The 15,057-nt window shown below is 61.6% G+C and overlaps 1 protein-coding gene across 1 annotated transcript in view; it reads right to left on the bottom strand.

Moving 5' to 3' along the window:
• Positions 1 to 8,755, bottom strand: part of Angpt4 (angiopoietin 4) — a 28,702-nt gene extending 19,947 nt beyond the window's left edge. Inside the window, exon 1 of the mRNA XM_026402169.2 lies at positions 8,447 to 8,755. Within this exon, the coding sequence (XP_026257954.2) occupies positions 8,447 to 8,755 (309 nt within the window). The remainder of the gene's footprint in view (positions 1 to 8,446) is intronic.
• Positions 8,756 to 15,057: the final 6,302 nt, after the last annotated feature.

Raw genomic sequence — 15,057 nt, 5'->3', positions numbered from 1 at the left:
CTGTTATACGCCCCAGCGCATGGTGGTCCCCCGCCCCTGCTTTACAGCACATACCATGAATGACCACTACCTATGAGAGATGGCTAGGTGTGTCTGTGCCACTGCCCCAGGAGCACCGGGATGTGCCTTCCTTGCTCAGGGCTGAGTCCTCCCACCTACCCAGGGCCTGGGTCCAGAGCAAGCTCTCAGTAAACTCAGAGGAAGGCGTGGGCAAGGGAAGGCAGGAGGGAGCAATCTCGGCCAGCGGATCCAGCTCAGAACTGCAGGCGCTGGCACATGTGCGCGCTCAGCTGCATGAGACCCCGCAACGGCAAGGCCATCATGGATTTTCACGACATCGTGACATGCTGTGTGTCATGTTTGTCCACCCCTGGGGAGGACAAACAGGAACTCTGAGCCCCATCTAACCTCGTCACTCACTTTGGAGTGAATGAGGCCAGGTCACTCCTCTACCCATCAGTGTCCCCGTCTGTCCAAGGAGCGGGTGGAGAGAGATAGGCTGCACAGGGGTAGGACTGTGGGACTGGAGCTGTCTGCTGGGGTGCAGGCCCTCTCTTCTTAGGATCCTGACAGCCCTCCTGTTTCGGGGGCCAGGGGGTTGGGGTTTAGCGGGGTTTAGCGAGCTGAGCCAATGTTCGTAAATCACACGCCACAGGTCCTGGCTCGGAGTCCCTGTGTGGATTCAGTGTGGCCTTGCCACACGGCAGGAACAATAGTGACTTCTCCCACCCCCGCCAGCCCGGGCACCGTGTCTCCCTTTCACAGATGGCAAAACTGAGGCTCATTCCGCAAACATTTGCAGAGGTGCCCATTCCACAAACACAAGGCCCGGCCAATACAGGCAACTCATAGAAAGATGCGATCGATGGCAGATGATGTGACGTCACATAGGTAGGAAATACACTTACTCCAGGTTGGAGAGGGACAGGCACAGGGAAGGGGTGATCAGCACCAAATTCAGAATAGTTCTGGGAGGTGGGAGGAGGAGGGAGGGACACATACTTCGGCAGTCCTAGGAAACAAGCTCAGGTCTTCACACTGGGCCAGAGCTCCACCACTGAGCTACGTCCTCAGCCCTTTGGATTTTACGTTGAGACAGGGTCTCACTAAGTTGCCGAGGTTGGCCTTGAACTTGCCATCCTCCTGCCTCAGCCTCCTGAGTAGCCGGGATTACAGGTGTGCACCACCACACCCAGCTAAGATTTCCCGATTTTGAACCCTGAAATTTAACTACAAAGCTGAGCAAAGCCACAAGGCCGTTGGCCAGAGGCGGGGTGGGGCCTGGAGCTCAGGTCTTCGGGGCTGCGGGAGCAGGTTTCCGACGCCTTGTTGGCTCATCCCCCGACTCCCCTCGGCCCCCGCAGCCCATCCGCATTCTCTGCAGAACTGCCTCCCAGGGTTCCCCTCGGCCACCTGGAAACTGTCTTCCTTCCTGCAGCCCTGCTTGGTGACCTCAGTGTGTGCATGGACCCCTGGACACTGGACTAGGGTCAGCAGGGGGGTCCACAAGGATCTGCTGGTCTAAGGAGAGGCGGCTTTGCTCTCAACTTCAAGGTTCCCAGGAGTCGGTTCACCCCAGACACCCCGGGGTTTGAGTTTGTGCCTTATGTGCTCTTCCCCGGAGGCGGTTTCCATGAGCCCCACTTTGCAGATGAGGAAACGGAGGCCCAGGGAGGAGGAAAGGCTCTGGTGGGAGTCGGGACCTGGAGAGGCTGCAGGGCCCTCTGTCGCCCCCTGCAGCCTGGGCTCCCTGCTCTGCGCACTCCCCAGCCGACTCCCCGGCCCCTCACCCACCCCAGGAGCTGTCTGTCCCCCTGCGTGAGCGCTGACCCACTTAATCACCACCGTCACCTCCAAAGCAGCTTCTACCTGTGTCCCTGTCTCCCAGGTGAGGAAACGGGGGCCTGGAGCGGCCCAGTGGTTGATTGGGAGGATGCAGCCAGTGGGAAGAGGAGCCGGGGTTCAAGTGGAGTCAGTGGCCTCCGTGGGACTGGGAGGGGGAAGGGATGGCCACCAAAGGGAGACTGGCAGCGGCTGGGTCTTCCCTTCCCTCAGCCAAGGACAGCTCCAGGCTCGCAGGGAGCACCTCAGTCCACCAGAGCCTGGAAAGCTGGGGAGCCCCAGAACCTCTGCTGGGGTCCCAGGCCCCAGTGGGTGTCCAGGGGCCCACAGTGGAAAGGTCTCAGTCCCCTTGGCCTCCTGGGGCCTCAGTTTCCTTATCTCTTCATGCACAATCTCACTTCATCTGGGCATTTTGAGAAGCAGATGCAAGAATCTGCACAAAGTCCGCAGGACGGTCAGGGGCACCCCCTGGGCGCTCAGCATGTGCCCCCCGCAGTTCTTCTTAACTTTCTTTGTCCCCCTCACTCTGGGAGGCCAAGAGCACATCGGGTTTCACTTCACAGAGAAGCCAGTGGAGGAGGTGACTTCCCCAGGTCCCACAGCAGGTTGGTGGCCCCCCCAGAACATGACCTCTGTTCCCAGGTCGGTCTAACCCAGACTCCACGGGCAGGTCCATTCCAGACATTTCTCTGAGGTTAAGCAAAGGCCCTGAGGCCAGAGCTGGCCGGAGGTGTGGGCTTGTCAAGGGGCAGACGGGGCCTGATTCCTCACATTCCCTTCCTGAGGGGAAGGGGAGAGGGTCTGCGCAGATCCCAGCCCCATGCACTCTCGGTCCAGGGTGGACAGAGCCAGGAACATGTGACCCTGCCCTGGGGGATGGCCCCACCAAACCACGTGAACAAGTGAACCTGTTCCTCTGGGGAAAGCCAGAGAGGCCTGCTGCCGCCGCTCACCCCAGGCACCAACCAGCCGGCCGTCCCCAGGGTGATGGCGTTGGGTGGACAGTTCTAGGTCCCTTTGCAGAAAAATAACCCTTTTGCTCCTAGAAGCGGAGGTCCTGCGCCCCACCCCACCCCCTGGTGCCCAACTGCCAGGAAAGAAGCCAGCCGAGAGGCCAGGATCAAACCCCAAGACGCGGGCTTCAGCCACCGGGACCCACTTCTTGTTTGGATAACCCGAGGCCGAAAAGGCCAAGAATTCGCGGGCAGCCTGGGAGGCCGGGGCCGCTGGGAGGGTCCTGGGCCAGGCGGGGACCCCACACTGGGCTCCCGCTGGGTGCTCTCCCACCCATGTCCACCCGGCAGGCCTGGACCCTGCTGGGCTGAGGGACCCAGGTGTTCTGAGGTTTGACGTCAGGGACCTGGAGCCATCCGCAGGCCTGGGGCGGTGCCAGGTCGGAGGGCCCTGCCTGTCCTGAGCCCTCCCTGCGAGGCTCTGGGTGCAGAATGCGAAGAGAGGCCCCGGGCGAGCAGCCTGGCCGCGGGTGGGTGCCGACCTCGGGGTTCTGGGGACCCAGGTCTCCGGCGTGGACAGCCAGGGCCTGGAGGGGGGTGGGGACCACGAGAGGGACTTGGGAATGTGGGGAGAGAAGGAGGGGTGCACAGGAGGGGGAGGGGCGGAAGAGGGAGCCAGGGAGGGGGTGAGCCTGGACCCCCGCCTTGGCACTCTTTCAGGACAGTAGGGCCCCTACCAGCTGCCTGCCTGGACTTGGAGGTCCATTGGGAGGTGAAGGGAGCTGCCCACTCTCTCCAGAACTTGGCTCCCTGCCATCCTCGACTCTGTCCAGAGGCTGGAGGAAGAATCTGCACTTGGACCCAGAGTCCAGGTGGGCTGCATGACCAGGGCCACTCACTCCCCCCACCACCCGGCCTCGGTTTCCTCATCTGTACACTGAAGAACAGGAGGGGAGTTGGGAGCGTGGACTGAGCAAGCTCAGCTGCTAGAGTGCTCACCCAGGGAGCACTCCCTCCTTCTCCCAGGTGGGCGGAATCAACCTTCCTTCCTTCCCTCCTTCCTTCCTTCCTTCCTTCCTTTCCTCCTTCGGACTGAACCCAGAGGTGCTCTACCGCTGAGCCACATCCCCAGCTCTTTTTCCTATTTTATCTGGAGACAGGACCTTGCCAAGTTGCTGAACTCAGGATCCTCCTGACTCAGCCTCCCAGACCAGGAGAAGAACCAGAGGAAGGTCCCGGTCACAGCCTGGGAAGGTGGTGAGCATCCCAGGTGGGACCAGGGGACAGCGTGGTTCCAAGGAGCCAGGGATTGCCTGCCTCAACCATGGGGCGGGAGGAGGAGAGACCCCCAAGCCACAGGGCCTACGTTTATGTCCGGTAAGAGCCGTTAAGGGAAGCAGTCAACAGGTACCAAGAACTTGCATGACGCCTGGCACCCGGCCAAGGGCTTTTGGGCATCATCTCATTAAATCCTCTCCGAGGTGGGCAGTCTTGTCCCCTCATTCTGTAGGTGAGGAAACTGAACCTCAGAGACGTGAAGCAATTTTCCTCCAGGCACACAGCCCGGAAGGAGCAGAAGTGGAACTTGAATTCTGACCCCTGGCTCCACAGCCAGGGCCCCCACCTTCCAGGGTCTGGGGACGGAACAGACGCAGGGAGAGTGACGCTGGGGTATGTTTACTCAGATGGCTCTGAGCTTCTGGCTGGCTCCTTGGACACAGGGTGACCTGGCGGTGAATATCACAGGGCATGAATGGGGTGCTCCACGCCAAGGGTCCCTGACCCAGAGGATGGTATGGCAGTCACCATATGGTGGACCCTTTGTCTCTGCTGGGTGCCCGGATCCCACCTGAGACACAGCAGGATGGGGGTCCCATTGAGACCAGCATGGATGGGTCACAACCTGGCCCCAGGGACACTGCACCTTTTGACCAACTTGACTAAGACTAACTGGGCTTGGGCTTGGCCAGCGCTCAGATGGGGTGGAGCTGTGTGCCGTGCACCTGTGGCCAGCAGTGGGCTGAGTGCAGTGCCCGAGTGGTCTCACCGGGGTCCCCTAGCATGCTGTCACCTTCTCCACTTTGCTCATCCTTGGTCACAAGGCAAGTGCGTGCCAGGGTCAGACGTGAACTCAGGTTGGTTGGGCTCCCATGGGACTCTCGGGCACCCCGGGGCTCTTGATGACCCCCCCATGGACACCTAGAGAGGACACTCCACCTCAGGCTGAAGGGTCGGGCCAGGGAGTCCTTGGGGTCAACTCCATCTGCTGGCTCAGCCAGGGCTCCCAGCGGACTCAAAAGAGGGACAAGAGCGTGAGACTTGGGGTGGAAGTGCTGGTAGTGACCAGGGGGGGCCCTGAGCCAGGGCCATGGCCAGGGATGGGAAGACAGGTGACAGGTGGGACCTGCTGCCTGGAGCTGAGCAGGGAGCCAAGCAGACCCCCAGAGTCGGGTGGTGTGACGTCCTAGACAGAGACAGCCGAGGAGCCGAGTCCCAGGCAGCCCTGGGGGACACGCCCACAGCCCTGGGTGCCCGTTGGGGGCACTTCATGTGGGGAGTCGGGTTTGGGACTCAGGATCCCGTGAGGAGTGAATCGGTGACATTGCTGAGTGGAGATAGAGGGATGAGGGGACGGCCACACTCCCTCACAGATATTTACCAGTTTGTCACCATGAGGGTGCAGGCCCTGGGAACCCAGTGAGCCAGACACGGCACCGTCCTCTGGGGCCCAGACCAGGACGAGAGCTCTGCAGAGGGTCAGGTGAGCCCTGCGAGGGCACCAGGGAAGGGAGGGAGGGGACAGGAGGGTTCTCAGGCCTGGGGAGGACAGGAGCACCTCTCTGAGAAGGTGACACGGGGCAGAGGAGCTGAGTCCTGAAGGAGTCGGGGAGGCACCTGGAGTCTGCAGAGGGAAGGACTCCCCTGTGTTCTGAGGGGTGGGAGCCCGGGCAGAGAGCCAGCGTCCCCCGGGGCCTCCGTGAGGACCCTCTGTCTGTGGGGATGGAAGCAGGGAGGCCCCGAAGTGGCAGGCAGGGGACAGGGGTGGCAGGGGTGGGTGGGGGCCAGAGCGGGTGTGCTTGGTGGCAGGGACTGGCCCATGGAGACCCTTCCCAGAAGGATGGTGTTGGTCACCAAGATGGAGCTTGTCAAGGGGTCAAGTAAAAGGAAGGCTGAGCCGTAGCCTCGGGACTTGGGAATTGGCAGGTGACCCCAGGACAAGGAGCCACTGGAAAGTGAGGAAGAGTGAGCTGGCAAGAGACTCGTCTTTTCTCCTCCTCCTCTTCCTCTTCATCTCCATCCTCCTCCTCCTCCCCTTTCTCCTCCTCCTGCTCCTCTTCCTTTCCTTCCTCCCCTTCCTCTTCCTCTTCCTCCTCCCCTCCTCCCTCTCCTCCTCCTCCTGCTCCTCTTCCTCTCCCTCCTCCCCTCCTCCTCTTCCCCTTCTTCCTCTTTCCCCTCCTCTTCCTTTCATCCTCCCACTTCTTCTTCCTCTTCCTCTTCCCCCTCCTCTTCCTCTTTATCCTCCTCCTAATCCCCCTCCTCTCCCTCCTCCTCTTCCTCCCTCCCTCCCTCTCTTTTTCTTCCTCCCCCTTTTCCCCTTCCTCCTCTGGTGCCTCTCCCTCCTCCCCCTTCTCCTCTTCTTCCTCTCCTTCTGCTCTTCCTTCCCTCTTCCCCTCCACCTTTTCCTCCCCCTCCTCTCCCTCCTCCCCTCCTCTTCCCCCTTCTCTTTTCTCTCCCTCCTCCCCCACCCCTCCCCTCCTCCTCTTCCTCCACTCCTTCCTCTCCTCCTCCTCTCCCTCCCCTCCTGCTCTTCCTCTTCCTCTGACCCTCCATCTCCTCCTCTCCCTCCTCCTCTCCTCCTCCCCGTCTCCTCCTTCTTTGTTACACGAGGTACTTGGGTGTGAGCGGAGGCTCAGGGGAAGGACCAGCATAGAAGTCTGAGGGTCTCATGGGGTGGCAGGGAAGTGGCCTTGACCAGGGAGACCCTCCTTTCCCAGAGCCTGAGAGGTCACCCTCCACCCCCACTCCTCCTTAAGGAGGGGTCCCTGTCTGGAGCGTCTGGGTGGGGGGTGGAGTCAGGCTGGAGAAGGAGGAGCCTCTGTCCTGTGGACTCTCCCATGGGACTCCGTGACAGCTACTTGGGAGACACACAGGCAACTGGCTGGGCATTGGGTTGGCTGCAGGGTGGAGGCCAGAGGGACCGGGTGTGGCAGGCAGGCAGGTGGGACAGGGGAGCTGGCGGGGCCGTAGGAGGCCGGCAGAAGCAGCAGCAGTGCGGGGCTGCCCGACCTGGGCACCGTCGTGCACCTGGCCTGCCTGGAGAAGGGTGAACAGGGTGCTGGGACTGTCCTCTGGAAGACGAGGGGACGCAGGCTCACATGCGATCCTCTCAGAGCTCCACCCGTCACCCCAGGTGCGCTGTCTGTGGGCGCCCGGGTCCAGCTGCCCAGCCCATGCCCACGCACCGGGGGAGCGGAGGTGTCTGCTGGCCGGTGCCGCCCAAACCGTCTGCCAGGCGTGAGGGTCAGCGGCGTCTGGGGACACACCAAGCCCCCGCCTCTTCCCCTGTCAAGTCCGGCTGCTGTTAAGTGCGTCCTGAGCTGGCTCAGGGCTGCCGCGCCCTCCACGCAGACTGTCCCGTGTCCTGGGCCTCGTCCTCCTGCCATGGGCCCACAGTGGCCCTGCCAGCTCTCTCCTGGACTCGGGTCCTGCCTGCCTCCTGCCGCCCCAAGGCTGCCTGTTCCCTGCGCCCAGAGCCCACCTGGGCCTCCTGGGAGGTGCTCAGTGTTTGCTGAAAGAATGGAGAGGACGGGTGCCCTCAGAGACCCACGACCATCTGTCCACCACGGCGCACCTACTCCACCCCCAGAGCTGGTCGGCGCCCCTTCCCAACATGCCAGGACCCCACCCACCCCGCGCCCAGGCCCCCCTGCCACAGGCCGCGTCACCTGACGTCCCTCTGGCAGCTGCGGGGCCACAGTGTCCTCCCCTGGAGGCCCCTGCAGTCCCTCCTGCCCCCTGCGATGAGCTGGGAGTCAGCTGCTGCCCGCTCAGGACTCCACGCTGGGTCCCCGACACTCAGGGCCTCACGGCCAGCCCTGCCCGCACCTCTGGGGATCCACCTTGGACCCTCTTCTCCCTCTCGCTCTCTGCTCTGCCTGCGCTGGCCACCGTGCCTTCCCCAGGTGATGACCCCGTCCCTTTTGTGTAGCCCTGGCTGCTGCTGGGCCCTCTGCCTGGTCACACTCTGTTCCCCGTCACCCCACTCTCCAGTGGTCTGACCTCAGATGGCCAGCCCCGGCCACCACTTGCCCCACACTCCTCTCCCATTTTGGGTCCCCATCAGACACAGTAGACACCTCTATGCCTCTCCCCGGTTCACCCAGAGGGGCTGTCCCCCCACTGTGTCTGTTGAACCCCTGCACGTGGGGCAGACCCGTCTGTGGCCAGGGCCCAAGGAGGTTCCACTGAGCAGTGAATGAATGAATCCAGGGCGGTGGCAAAGAGCCTGCTCTCCTGTTCTGAGGCCGCCTGGCCTTGCTGTGTGGCCTCCGCCAGTGCCTGGAGCCTCACATCCAGTCTCTGGGGGGTCCTGGGGTGACAGATCGCCCGCGGGTTGGGAGGTCCCCGAGGTCGCGGGTGGCCACACTCACCTTCTGCAGCCGCAGGGTGCTGTTCTCCAGCGCCTTCTCCAGCTGTCGCATCCGCTGGGCCCGCCAGGCGCCCAGGGAGGCCGAGGGCGACGCGGGGGACACGTCCCTCTGGAGGCTGTCGGGGCTCCCGGGGTCCCCGGGCGGGCAGAGCTGCGGGTCGGACAGCACGAAGGTGTAGCTGCACGGGCCGCTCTGGACCAGGTGCACCTGGCGCTGCGCGGCCGCCTCAGGTCCCCTCCTTTGGGCTGCAACCATGGTGGCCACCGCGAGGAGGAGGCCGCCCAGCAGCATGGCTGGCCGGGAGAGCATCCGGGACGCGGTGCCGGCGGGGGTGGGGGTCGGCGCTGGCGGTGCTCAGGCCACCGCGGGGACAGCACAGCCCCTGCCGAGGGAGCACCGCCCAGCCCCGTGCCGGCTCTGCGCGCGGCTATTTATGCTCCCCGGTCCAGCTGCTGGGCTTCCTGTCGCCCTGGCCTCGGCGCCCACCCCCAGGCACCCCTCACTGCTGTCCTCTCGCGTCCCTTCCTTCCTCCCGCTCCTGCCCGCAGGCCTGGCTCAGCCTCCAGGCCTCGGGACCTCTGCTGTCCAGCCGGGCCTGGCCTCCCTGCGGGAGGGGAGGGGAGGGGAGGGGAGGGGAGGGGAGGGGAGGGGAGGGGAGGGGAGGGGAGACTCGGACAGCACACTCACACCCGCTTCCCGGCCCTCGACCCGTGCCTCCCAAGGACCCAGCGCCTCCCCCTTCCCAGCCCCTCCACCGTCCCCTCTGGTTCCATGGGACAGCCATGGGACAGCTGAACTCCAGGGAGCGACCCCCAGCCCCAGAACAAAGAGGGGAGGGGGTGGGGCGAGGCCAGAGAAGTGGGTGCCCCTGGGGGCTGGCTCCTGTCCTCACTTTTCCCTGGGCCTGGGCGATGTCATGCCCTGGGGCTGGCCCTGGCTCAGCCGCTGTGACATAATGAGTTGTCACGTCCTGGGCTGTGCCGGGGCTGCCTGGGGCTGGAGTGAGGCGGTGGATTGTGGGGAGAAGAGCTTGGGGTGCTGAAGTGTCTTGGCCGAGCCCCCCACTCCCACCCCCCAGACCCAGGGGAGGCTAGAACTAAATTTCCCCTCCACGCTTCGCCGGGACACCTCGGGTGGGCAGCTCTGGGCCTCTGCCCCCTGACTGTAGACTGGTGTGACCCCCGTCCCTTACGTGGGGAGGGCGTGTGAGTGTGGAGACTGAGGAATTCTGTTTGTCGGTTACAATCTGGCTCCACTACCTATCAGCTGTGTGACTTTGGAAAGTCACTTAACCTTTCTGTGCCTTCGTGGTGCATGAAAATCAAATAAGTTAGGGAAGTGCTGGCACCAGGTGAGCACAGAGTCAGTGTTTTCTGTTCCATGTCGGTGTGTCTTCCGCCCCCAGCCCACGGAGTTCAGATCCCAGGAGGGCAGGTTGTGTCCCTGGGGCCACAGTTGCCGGGCCAACACGGCCAGGTCAGTGGGCTCTCCGGAGTGGGTGGCCTTTGGGCCTCTCTCTCTGCCTCTTTCCCGAGGTCCACTGGGCTGTGCCGTGCTGTGTTTTCCCGAATCCTGGTGGAGATTTGAATGGGCAGCGGTCCTCCTGAACAGGGCTCACCTGGGGGCCTGGGGACACTGAGCCAGGTGTGGGGCTCTGGCAGGAAGAGCAGCCACAGCTGGGTCAGCCACCAGCAGGGCCTGGCCTTCCTGTGTGCGCAGGGCCAGCGCTGCCTCAGTTCCCTCCAGGGTGGACGAGGCCCCGTGAGGGGGAAGCGCACTGCTACAGGGCCAGAGGCACGAACCCCAGTGCCGGGTGCAGCCCAGCCCAGAGTGGGTGGCGCTGTCACGACAACGGTGCTGGCGGAGCAGGTTGGTGATCCCAGTTAGGCCGGAGCTTTATTCTCCTCATTTTATAAAAGGGAAAAACCGTCCTCCACCTGGAGCAACTGAGTGATTTGCCCAAAATCATATGAGGAAGCAGCTTCACCCCTCTGCAGGAGGGATGTAGGCAGGAACACAAGTGCCCAGTGGATGTGGGGGTGTGCCCCTTCTGCTTGGGACCCAAACTGGGCCCTGCCCACCTCTGTGCCTTCCCTTCAGCTCTGCCTTCTCAGTGCTTTGCCTCAGGACCTTTGCACACGCTGCTCTCACTTTCCAGAGCTTTGCTGTCCACCCAGCGCTGTTCCTTGTTTCCTTATTGCTCCAGTCACTGTGGCTGCCAACAGATCACCTCTGTGCTGAGTGTCATTTCCTCCTTCCCCTGTAGCACCTGGGCTGCCCTGGTGGCTTCAGGCGGCCGGGTGTCTCACAGGGACGCTGAGGGCTACGAAGATGCTCCCCCGGGAGCCGGGAGGAGACGGTATCATCGTTCAGGACCTATTCAGAAGCCACTTGCGTTCTGTCCGGGGCCCATAGATGACAGAGCTGGCTCTGCCCAGGAGAGCTTCTCCCTTCCCCTGTCCCTGTCCCTGCTGTCCCACCAGACCTCCTGCCCTCTCCTCTCTGTGGAGGGTGGACTGGAGCCAGTCTGTCTGGACTGGAATCCTGGCTGTGCCTGTTGGGTGTGGTTTTGCCCAATTTGCTCAACCTCCCTCTGACCCTCGGTTTCTTCTTCATTGCCTAGTCATGTTGCCTAAGAGGTTAAAAAGCTCATCCCCGGAAAGGGGTTAACGCAGAGCCTGCTGCACATTATGTGCTCAATAAATGACAGCTGTCACCATTCCCCTCTGCTAGGATCTGAGTGTCGCCTGTCCTCTGCTCAGGCTCACTGCCGTTTCCACGAGCGTTTATGGAATGAATCATCCCCACTCCTGAGGGGGGCGGGGAGCTGGAGCTGGAGGCCAGGTCACTTGACTCTGCCAACCTGTGGCTACCATGGAGACGGAGCCTGGAGAATCCACTAATAACATCTGAAGACTTTCACTGTTGCTCAGCTGGTGCGAAACGGGGAGCTGATTGGCCAGTGTCACTGAAAAGTTCAAGGGGTCCGGCTTCAGATATGGCTGGATCTAGGTGTTTAAACGCTACTGGGATTCCCGCTCCCCCCGCCCCAGGCCCTGATTTTCCTCTGTGGGCTTCACCCTCTGACAGTCACCACCGCTGGTAGCAGCAGCTGCAATCTCTCAGTCCCTGAAATGGATTGCCTGTTTCCTGATACCTCTGGGGACAGTTCCACTTTAGGTCACAAGGCCATTCCTGGACTGGTCACTACAGCCAGAGGAATGGAATAATTGGGTTCATCAGACTGGGCCATGGATCCAGGCCTGGAGCTGTGGATTCAGGTCCACTTCGTGGGACCCAAAGGCACTGATGTGGGGTGAAGTGATCAGAGGGGGTTGGACGTTGGTGGGCACGAAGCACCTGTCCCCTGCCCACTGCCTGCCCAGCCTGGCCATTTGCCAAGTGAATCCATTTCCCCCCATGAACCAGGGGAGCATCAGGGTCACTGGGGTGTCCAGGGTCCTCAGGGCTCATTTAGGTCACCAGGAAACTCATGTCCACCAGGAAGGCCACAGCCCAGAGCCACGCCAGGATCTCTGGTCCTGAAAGAAACTGATCTTTTCCTGGGAATGAGGGGGACCACAAGCCGATCTGGGCTCATCAGGTATCTGCATTCAGAAGAAGATTGTCACCAGCCTGGGTCCCCACTGCTAGCTGGCTGTCATCAGTTGGACACCAGTTTCCTGCCGTCCGATGCTTCTCTGGCCCCACATCTCAGGGCCCAGGGTGGATGTGGAGGGTTGTAAACTGGTCAGCTTACGTCGGTCCCCAAGGCCATCACCTGGTATCCCCACAGCCATTGACAGGCGCGTGGTGAGGTCCTGGCAGGAAGCCCTGGGGCTGAGGACAATCCCGGGGGCCAGTCTGTCAGAGTCCCCAGGAGGCCAGATACGAATCTTTGGAGCAAGTAATCAGTGTCCCTGTGAGTATGTCCACCCAAACAACAATCTGTCACCTGTCCCCTCTCTGCCTCCATCCCCAGACCCAGAGCCTCAGGACAAGCCGGGGTGGGCGTGGCCTCTGCTGTGAGGGAGAGAGAGACCCAGGGCTCAGGGGGCCCCTGGGGCTGAACCCTGATCCTGCTCCTTTGGCAGGTGAGACCGGGCTTCCGCATCTGCGGGGAGAACGGTCCTGGGCGGGGCCCAGGGTCTGGGTCCCTGCACTGGGTCGCAAGGCACTCAACTTCGTGCACTGTGACGGTTTGGACGGGAGGCGTCCCCCACCGCTCAGGTGTGAGGACGCAGGGGTGCTGGAGTGGGAGCCCTGGGAGGTGACAGCCGGGACCCAATCAGCGGATCGATCCACTGAGGAGGGTGAACTGGGGGTGACTGTCCTGAGGTGTGGCTGGAGGAAGTGGTCCCTGGGGACGTGCCGTGGGCTTCAGGCTGGGTCCCTGGTGAGTGGAGCGCTCTCCTCTCTGCTCCCCGGTGCCATACCAGGGCGGCTGTCCCCCCACCTGTGATGTCCTGCCTCACTTGGGCCATGGAGTCGGCCGACCGTGGGTTGAACCTCAGAAACCATGAGCCCAAATAAACCTTTCCCCCTCTCCCTTGTGCCTGTCGGGTCTTTGGGTCTCAGTGACAAATCAGCCGACCCAAATGCTTTACGCCTCTGTGGCCACGGACAGGTTCAGCAAGAAGGCTCAGCTCTGCTCTGTCTGCGTTGAAGCAGCCACTCGAAGGCTGAGGTCACGAGTCACTGAAGCTCCTTCACCCACACAGCAGACTGTCACCCCCCCCCCCCAGCCATGACATCCACCTCCTCGAGTGGCCGGGGCTCCAAGAGCAAGAATCTCCAGGGACAGTGTCGGCAGAAGACACACAAAGTCATGCAGGGCAGGGTTCCTCTGCCTCCTGTTCCCAGGGGCAGTCAGAGTCACGGCCAAGTTCAGGGGAGGGGCAGGCGGTGGCCCTCGATGGACAGCATGCAGGATGGGACACACAGCTGAGGCCACTTTGGAGAGGTCCACTGGCCAGGGAGGCTGGGTTCAAAAGGCCTTCAAGTGCTCGGCACCTGAGTTCTCCAAGGATGGTGACAGTGTCCCCTGGCTGTCACTGGAAGGACCCAGAGCCCCTTTGCACAGACCCTGTGACAGCTCAAGGTGCAGGAGGAGGCAGAACGGTTCCCACTGGGCCTGCCAGAGAAACTGGCCCATAAGTGTGTGGGGATTTGTCCCAAGTCACCCAGTCCCAGCGCCCAGTCCCAGCAGACGGGCCTCGGACGGACGCAGCAGCCTCCGCTGTGAGCGACGCTGCCTCTTTCTGGGTGCCCTCCCTGGCCTCCGTCTCCCCTCTCCACCGCGGGACTGCCCGGCTCTGGTCCTCAGGGGAGCCGGGTGGAAGATCTGGTTCCCCTCTGCCGTGCCCAGCCCGGGCCCCCGGCCGCGCCCGTCCTCTCCCAGGCCTGGGGAGCTCTGCGCCACTGAGCCCGCCTTGGCGCTCACTCCAGGACACGAGGAATGGGCCTGCCAGGTCCAAGGGCAGGTCTCTTTTGGAACCTGGGACCCGTGGAGGCCCAGAGGAGCCTGTGACCCAGAGGACCAACAGCCCCTCTGTATTTTGTTTGTTTTTATTAAACAAGCACAGAGTGTCCCTCCTGGAACAGTCAGAAAGACCACATTGTCAAGCGGGAGAAAGTAAACGCAGCCTGTGCCACCAACAGCACAGCTCAGGTCCCTCCACCACCTCCTGCTGCCTGTAGATGCAGATGGTGGGTTTTTGAGGGGAAGGGAGTGTCAAAGATGGAACCCATGGGCACTGGGCCACTGAGCCACATCCCCAGCACGATTTTATATTTTTTTAGAGACAGGGTGGTGCTGAATTGCTTAGTGCCCCAGTAACAGCGAGGCACTGAACTCGAGATCCTCCTGCCTCAGCCTCTGGAACCACTGGGATTATAGGCATGCACTGCACCTGGCATTGCATATGGTTTTTTTGGTGGGATTGGATTTCTAGTAAAAGAAGAAGAAGAAGAAGAAGAAGAAGAAGAAGAAGAAGAAGAAGAAGAAGAAGAAGCAGCTGTAAACCATTTTACCATTTTCTGGATTTTGTTTTCCTTATTTTGGACTTATCTTTTGGGAAAAAAGATGAGACAAATTCAGATGGCCCGCGCCTGTAATGCCAGCAGCTGGGGAGGCTGAGGCAGGAGGATCAAAGCCAGCCTCAGCAATGGCGAGACACTAAGCAGCTCGGTGAGACCCTGTCTCTAAATAAAATACAAAATAGGGCTGGGGATGGGGCTCAGTGGTGGAGTGCCCCTGAGTTCAATCCCTGGTACACCGCCCCGGAAATCAGACAAATGCTCAAGATAGTACGACATCCGCCACATCCCATCCTCCCACTGGCACGTGTCGACCTTGGGCCTATTTGTCCTAGATTTGGAAAGAAACGAAAGGCTCCAGGTGAGGCCGGCCTCCTTCCTCTCCCTCCCACCCCTGGGGACACCCTCAGTGCACCAACAGTGCATCATGTTTTTTTGTGTTTTCAAAACTTAAATACATGCTATTATGCAGGCTGCAGTGTTCTGCCTGCGCTATGTGTTTTCCAGATTTATCCAAATTACACACAGAGGTCTTGTGACCAAGGTCATCTTCTCGCTGCTATGGCCGCGGC

Source organism: Urocitellus parryii, chromosome 6, assembly GCF_045843805.1.
Source record: "Urocitellus parryii isolate mUroPar1 chromosome 6, mUroPar1.hap1, whole genome shotgun sequence".
Lineage (NCBI taxonomy): Eukaryota > Metazoa > Chordata > Mammalia > Rodentia > Sciuridae > Urocitellus > Urocitellus parryii.
This window is presented reverse-complemented; position numbering and strand designations above follow the sequence as displayed.